Source organism: Xyrauchen texanus, chromosome 26 (genome assembly GCF_025860055.1).
Source record: "Xyrauchen texanus isolate HMW12.3.18 chromosome 26, RBS_HiC_50CHRs, whole genome shotgun sequence".
Classification (NCBI taxonomy): Eukaryota; Metazoa; Chordata; class Actinopteri; order Cypriniformes; family Catostomidae; genus Xyrauchen; species Xyrauchen texanus.
The window spans coordinates 16,715,656-16,723,331 of record NC_068301.1 but is presented as its reverse complement, the minus strand read 5'-3'; the positions used below and the strand labels follow the sequence as shown (position 1 = coordinate 16,723,331).

The following is a 7,676-nucleotide window of genomic DNA, read 5'->3' as shown; positions in this document are numbered from 1 at the left end:
TCTAATATTTAGAAACTCACTAGAAGGATAAATATCAGCTAAAATTTTAAAATGAGTTTCTTTGACTTTATGATTATTCGGAAGTTATAAATAGGCGGTTCAAATATATATAGGAGTTTGCTTGTCAAAAAAAAAGATCCAATTTATTTCTTACCGATCGAAAAGTGTAGAGAATATTGTTAATGTTTTGTCTAATATAACTATTAGAGCATTTTTCACTTGTAAACTCAATTTGCCCAAGATATAATGATGGTAAAAATGGGGTGATTTGTCCATGACATAACAAATTTGATTAATAATTTCATTCCAGATGGCATGTAAAACGATGTTTAAGAGTAAAAGCAGTATAATCCATTAACTCGCCAGAATCATCAAATATCTTACCGGTGGGTTGCGTCATGCTGTGCCAGAGAGGTGATGCAAGAGCCCGGCGCAGTGTGGTCACGTATGCCACACCTCCTCCCGGTGCCTTTTCCTGCTTTTCAGCGGCGAGAATTATTCACAAGCGCAATGAAGTCACAGAACAAGAACCATCCAAGACTCCTCTGTCATCGTATCATCTGTTTAACCTCTGAACACGCATCCGTCCAATGAAGGTGAGTTTTAGAATGTGTGTCCGAGACATTGTTATGTGTCCATGATCCGGCGTCTGTTAATGTATGTTTGTATACAGTATAACCTACACTGCTCAAATTTAGTCGATGCATCACCCAAGCTATCGGTTGCACCTTTTGTCAGACTTGCACTGTGCGCCCGATAACAAGTGAGTGACCGTTATACCCACTTTGTTCAGACTGATTTTCTGCATATCAAGATTGTTTCCAGATGAGTTTTTGATAAACTGGACAGCAAAAAAAAAACACACAATATCTGATTTTTCCGAATTAAATTCAACCCACATTGGGAGGTGGTTGCAAATGTGATTGAAATCAGATTTTTTTCAGATGTTTCTCGGATTTCAAATGGTCTTTTGCGTCACTCTTCAGGCGACACACAACGATGACGTCAAAAATCGGTGACTGCAGCATGGAACATCACAATATGTACATATTTATAGTTTTTCTTGTGCGACGGAGGAGTTCTGCACCGTGACTGGACAGGGCGCTTATTTGGAGAGCTATGATGCACCTCCATTTTCCCCGCATCTGTTTTGAAAGCATCGTCACGTGGGTACGCTTACGTCGTTACCAAACAACTGATGTAGATTGGTTGGTTATGTCTGAACGCACAAATCTGATTTGATCACTTGATATTAATAGTGCGGACAGTCTTCCTGAAAATATCTGATTTTAGAAAAAAATCCGATTTGCTTGCAGTCTGAACATAGCCAGTAACCAAAATGGAATGACAGTTTAGCTCTAGGGTATTGCACACAAGTATTCCTCTGATAAAAGTTGGCAGATTTACATTTCATATACTATTAAAACGGTTTAACTGAGTAAAAGAATAACTCATATGCATTCTGTCTAACTCTATATCTGTCTTCTCTCTCATGAGGAAGGGGGTGTTGACGTTCCCCAGGCATTGCCATCTGGGCCCAGTGCCTTTATCCCAACTGAAGAGGTGTGTGTTGGTCTTTACAATTATTTTTGTGGCCTTATAATTTACATCTTTATTTTTATTGTGTATGTCACTGGTTGACAATTAAGTTAAAGCAGCACGTGTAGAACTTCTTCCACTGAATTCAGTTTTTTTTCATTGTCTCTAAACGCATTAGGCCTAGGTTGTCATTGTTAGTTTATTATTCGGAATATTATTGAAATTGTTTTTCAGTGATGACGTCTGTAAAAGTACATTTTCATGGCCAAATCGATGTCAGTGGTGCTACAAATGTTTCATCACCCGCATCACCTCAGTTGCGCCGCTTTCTCTCTCCTAAGCGCATGAAGGGGATACAGAAGCGCACATATCAAGGACATTAAAAGATGGTTCAAATGAAATTTGAGGAGCTATAGTAAAAATTATTTTCTTATGATTTATCGATCAAAATGACGGACATAATTTGGAATTATGTTCAAACGTTGAGCTGGAAATTAAACCTTTTAAATAAGATAACCCAGCAACCTTTCTGGGACTACTCGACCCGTATAAACGAGTAGTCATGCAAGCACTATGTATAAATGTATTTAGTAAACATTTCTACATTAAAATGTGATATAAATTGTTTTTATTACATTGCTACTATAATAATTGATCATTTCAAATGTATACGTGATATGGCTCTCGTTTTTCTTTCCTTTCTACGTAAGAGTTCCCACTAACTGTAGTGGAGCTGCGACATAATTTTATTATTAAACAAATTAATTATTACAAATTCCTGTCCATTACCGCCAGAGCTGTTACCAAACGCAGCGCAAACGTACGGCATTTAGCAGTGGTCAAAAAGGAATTTTGGATTCGGATGGAAATTAAATTACCACACGACCTTGGTGTTTGTCAAAAAACAAAACAAAAAATACAGGTAATTTCTCACCGGAGGTGGGAGAAAAACACAGACATTTTGGATTCAGACGCCAATAAAATCTCTGACTACCCCCTATAAATGCAGGAATTACCTCACCTCGCCATGTACAATAATTGCCATCCGAATAGGGCTTTGCAGAACAAAACTCAGTTCTCTTAATTTGTGTCTCTGGATTCTGGAGGATGGGGCCATACAGGAGGTGATATCAGAGGCTCTGTTGTCAGACCAGCGTGCAGATCATATCACCATGGCAATGGGTATGCATCCCACCTACTTGGCCTGTTTTGTGCGCACCCAGCATGCCCTGCTGCAGCTGGATGGCCCTCTGCCTTTATCATGGAGACATTTTATAATCATCTTGGTGAGGAAAAAGAGGATTATCTATTTGTTTGGCACCAAAGGATATGCAAGACTGCAAGTTGTAGATATACATAAATTAGTGTTTATAATAAACAGTAATTTTTCTGTATCTGTGCAGGCATCTGCACGTCATCAGTGTTCATACCTAGTGCAGCGTCACAGTTCTGCTTTTCTACTTGCTGGTGGGGATGAGTCTTGGCTCAGGGGTCTTCACTGTGCACCACCTAAAATACAGAACCTGCAGACTATCAACAATCTACTTGCACACAGACCTTGGATCATCACCCAAGAACACATACGGGTAAATGCTTGGGATGTGCAAAACTACCAGTTTTCATAATCGACTAGCTGGATGTTGTTTTTTTAACAACTATTTGACTAGTCCATGACTGTGTTAAGGTGAAAAAATTTAATAAATAAATAACTATAACATCTTATTGCACAAAACTATCAAAGGAAGAAATAAGAATGGCACAGAACTGCTTATTCACATCATGAATGCAGAATGTTCACTTCAATGTAAACAGAGTGCTTCAGGGCAATCCTCGCTAAGCAGTCAAGATAATATTGCATGTACATATCTAGTTTACCACTGCAACTCTTTATTTAAGCAGTGTCAGACAGAATCAGCAAAAGACTTTAATCTCTCCAAAGCACCAGGAAAAGTTTTCTCAGCAGAGGATTTGAACATCCGACAGTGATCGTCTTGGAAATTATTGTTGATGCGGCACTTTGGTGTCTGAAACAGCAGCGATGCATACAGGGACTAAACATAAAGTTGCCTGAAGTGCCTTGATGAGTGATGTTCGATTTGCTCTTAGGAAGTGTGAGTGGGATATGTTGAATGACTTGTCCCATTTTTTAAAAAAAGCTAATAGGCTTTAGTTAACATTTGTGATTAAAGATTAAGAGGGATAACACATTTTTGTCTGATTAACACTTTTTAATGATTCACATTATTTCTATTGATTGTGTTACACAACCATAATATGTAGAGATTAATTTAGAGAAGTTATTGTTTAAACAAATTCTCTGTTCACAGGAGTTAGTTTGTCCTGGTACGGAAGCTCGATGGTCTTTGGCAGAGCTGATTCAGGCTGTGGTTTTAATGAGCCATGCCCATTCTTTGGCCTCCTTTGTTTGGGGTTGTGGCATTCTCCCTGAGCCAGAGCAGTCAGATGATCAGCCACTCCAACCATGTTCACCCACAGAGTCATGTAGTTTTACCAGAAATCAACATGAGGTATTAAAAGTTTCACTGATGTTGATCACCGGTTAATTATATCCTTTTGTGTTCAGGTAATTGAATGTGTATCTGTGTGTGCACAGTGGCCTGGAGCTGTGAACGAAGTTCAGCTTTTGTTGGAGAAAATGATGATGGTGAAACAGCAAGGTGAAGAGTATACACAGGAAGAGATGGTTACTCGCTTTGAAAGAGAAAGGACAGAGAGTCTGCTAGAGTCAGCGGAGGGTATGAACAAAATAATTTGTTAATGATGTGTCACACAAAAACCACAAACTTACACCATATTTCCTTTCCATCTTTTTGTACTTTCCAAGTTTGCTGCTCTCTGATCACTTGTAATAATTGTCTTTCAAACAGTTGTGAGCCCTGTCCTTCCTGATTGCATTTCACGGTTTGTGGTGGATGCAGAATTTACCTACCAGGATTTCAGTCCTAGAGGAGAACAGTCCCCCCCAACCATGAGAGCTCAGGTGCATTACTCATTATGTGCATGCATACATTGATACAATGATCTATACAACACAATTAAATAATTAATTTAGAAAATATATGATGTGCATTACAATAAGTCTTGAACACAAAGTCATTGTGCATTGTATGTTAATCTTTTTGTATGATTTATTTTTTGTGCTTTTCAGGATTATTCATGGGAGGATCATGGTTTCTCCCTGATGAACAGGTTGTATGGAGAGATGGCTCAACTTCTAGATGAGAAATTGCAGGTGGTGTGTGCACTCACATATCACACCATGGCCATGCACTCAAACGTGGACACATCCACACTCCGCAAAGCCATCTGGAACTACATTCACTGCCTATATGGCATCAGGTCAGTCATGCATGCATAATAGCCTTAAAATTACCCTAGTAGAGACAAAAGTGGATTATGATTAGGTCTATATAAAATAAAGCAAAGAAAATAATTTCCACCATTGTCACATATATATAAATGATACATATTAGGAGACAAAACCTCATTAGGTAGCCTTATTCAAGGCTAACCTGTTTAAGATTAAAAGTTGTGTTAATTGTGCCTGATTCATTTTATTTTTGCTTGAAAATGTGTGCACATACAGGTATGATGACTATAACTACTGGGAGGTGAACCAGTTATTAGAACGCAGTTTAAAAGTGTATGTTAAGACAGTGGCTTGTCACCCTGAGAAAACCACACCGAGAATGTATTTCTGCTTTTGGAGACAGTTCTGCCACTCAGAAAAGGTATTTTAGTCTCTATCATAAACATCTTGTTTGTGGTAGAATATTTATATAGATAAAAATATAGATTCATGTAAGGATATAAAGATAACAGGTGTTTCTTGTTTGAAAGAACTGCATTTTCTTTAGCAATAGAAAGGAATTATGCTTGTGTTCTTGGCCTTGTTCTAAATAATTAGCATTTTGAAGTTATGTGTTAGTGGCCTCTAGTGGTTTGCTTCAGAAATGCACATATTGGACAGACGTTATGCCAGGAAATATGGAATATATCTTTAAAAATAATATCAGATCTTGCTTTAAATAAGTTTTCATTGAGACTAGCCATTTGTTGATCATCATAAAGGGATTTACCCAAAAATTATGTATGTATGACTGACTTTCTTCTGCTGAACAAAATTGAATATTTTTAGAAAAATATTTCAGCTTTTTAAGTCCATACAATGCAAGTGAAGTTGCATGAGAGAATTTTCAATTTTGGGTGAACTATCCCTTTAAGGCAATATTGGTTGTAGTAGAACTTTCATAACCCTAATGAGAACTAGCAATGATCGTCTATTTCTCTTTACCTTCATATGTGGGTTTATCACTTTGGGGTACATACAAAGCATGTATAGCAATGGTTATTTTTATGAAACATTTGTCATTGTTTTTTTTGCAGGTCCACGTGAACCTAATACTGATGGAGGCAAGAATGCAGGCAGCTTTACTTTATGCTCTCAGAGCTATTACACGCTACATTACCTAATCAGCACAAACTGTTCCAAAAACCATTAAGACAAGGGATGACCCGTCGAAACACTATATGCTCTGATTGCAGACTCTGTGATCTTAAATTGAAGCACACTTTAATGCACACAAGCTCAAAGACCTTATTCACAGAAGCGCCATAATTGATTTTTGAAGGGGATGAAAACGAGGCTGTCGTCTGTCTCTTCAATGGGTTTTACTGTAATTTACTGTTGTCCATGGACAAAATATTGAAAAAAAAGCTGCTTTCCAAAATATATTAGACTACAATGCCCTAGGATCTTGATACAACTTTATAAAGTGCATACCACTGAAAAGTCTGTAAGTCTCTTTTCATTCCAGTCAAAAATCAAATATGATGCCACTGTGAGAAAGGTCGATAGAGTTTCATTTTCTTTTTTTCTTTGCAATATTTTTAAGTGCAAATAGCCCATCTTGTCAGTAGAGCTATTTACACTAATAACGCCCACCACTGCTCAGACCAAACTCAAGACAGCCATGACAGATTTATTTGGGGTCAACTGCTAATCAAATGAAGGCGGGTATTTTTTGGAATTTTTTGCAATGGGGCAGAGACATTAAACTGGTTAACGGTTAAGACATTTAGTGGATTAAGAGATTGGATAACTGCGTGACTATTTACACTCCAATGATCTGGTGGGATCACAGGATTTGACGACAAACTGCAACCCCATGTGCAGCTGTAGTAGCTCTGGGTGTAATGACGGTATGTGTATGTATTGTCACACTGGAGCTAAGGGTTCGAATCACACCCCTTGACATACTTTTTCCCATAACTCTACTCTTAATATTTCCTATAATACTACTACTAGTAATAATTAAAAGGTTGGGAGTTGAGAGAAGGATATGATCTGGATAAAATTAACCATGGTTTTACTATAGTAATATTGTAGTAACAATGTGTTTTGGTGGAAACTATATAGTTCTGATGTATTAATCATGGGGTTACTACAGTAACATGTTAATATTAGTTAATAGTAACCATGTTTAATTTTGTGGTCACTATAATTTTACTAGAAAAATACCATGTACCATTTACTATGGTAAAACCATGATTCATTTTTTGTAGGGTAGGGGTTGGTGTAGGGTATCTGTGGGACTCCAAATAAACAAAATAAAAATGCTGCAGTAGTGCCACTCTATGTTAATATTTAAACAAGGATGTAAGAGTATCTGCCACTATTTGCACTTAGTGCAAAGAAGACGCTTTTTGTTGCTTTTTACAATTGGTGAAAATAGCACCTGTCGCTATATGCGCTTAGTGCAAATAGTGTCTGCCATATGTTTGTGCTTCTATGGGATGGTTGATCCGCTGCTACCAGCTCGTGATTGGATTTGAGTGAATGTTGCGCACGCCTCGCTGTGACCTCTCTTTTCATACCGTGAATGTATATTTGCAATGCTGCAGTATTATGTTCTGTATGTGTGTGTTGATGAACATTAATGTGAGTTTGACACTAAGAACTCCGCAGTGCCTCTTTCTCTCTCTAGACTGAGTCACAGCTGGCTAAACTGGATTTTAAAAAGCACATTTTGTTTTTTGTGCAATATCTTTAAAGCATTTGTATGTATAATAAAATATTTTACTATGAAATAATCATTCATGTCTTTAATATTTTA

General features: G+C 37.4%; 1 protein-coding gene across 3 annotated transcripts; it reads left to right on the top strand.

The window, feature by feature from the left end:
- Positions 1-448: 448 nt before the first annotated feature.
- LOC127619734 (sestrin-2-like) lies at positions 449-7,609 on the top strand. Of its 3 annotated transcripts, none has more exons than XM_052092702.1 (10): positions 449-596; positions 1,498-1,563; positions 2,646-2,825; positions 2,943-3,125; positions 3,867-4,067; positions 4,154-4,295; positions 4,428-4,540; positions 4,709-4,899; positions 5,147-5,291; positions 5,947-7,609. In XM_052092702.1, the coding sequence occupies exons 1-10, from the start codon at positions 591-593 to the stop codon at positions 6,031-6,033; spliced, it is 1,314 nt and encodes a 437-aa protein (XP_051948662.1). In that variant the 5' UTR covers positions 449-590; the 3' UTR covers positions 6,034-7,609. The 3 variants fall into 3 exon arrangements, with proteins under 3 accessions (XP_051948662.1, XP_051948663.1, XP_051948661.1); XM_052092703.1 differs by having other exon boundaries at positions 493-596; positions 1,502-1,563; XM_052092701.1 differs by lacking the exon at positions 449-596 and adding an exon at positions 1,093-1,170.
- The last annotated feature ends 67 nt before the right edge of the window (positions 7,610-7,676 follow it).

Bases quoted from the DNA above. Each gene is read 5' to 3' on its own strand.
- LOC127619734 (XM_052092701.1), top strand. From the start codon at position 1,120: ATGATGCACCTCCATTTTCCCCGCATCTGTTTTGAAAGCATCGTCACG. The intron at 3,126-3,866 runs GTAAATGCTTGG...CTCTGTTCACAG, and splicing joins TCACCCAAGAACACATACGG to GAGTTAGTTTGTCCTGGTAC. The intron at 5,292-5,946 runs GTATTTTAGTCT...TTTTTTTTGCAG, and splicing joins AGTTCTGCCACTCAGAAAAG to GTCCACGTGAACCTAATACT.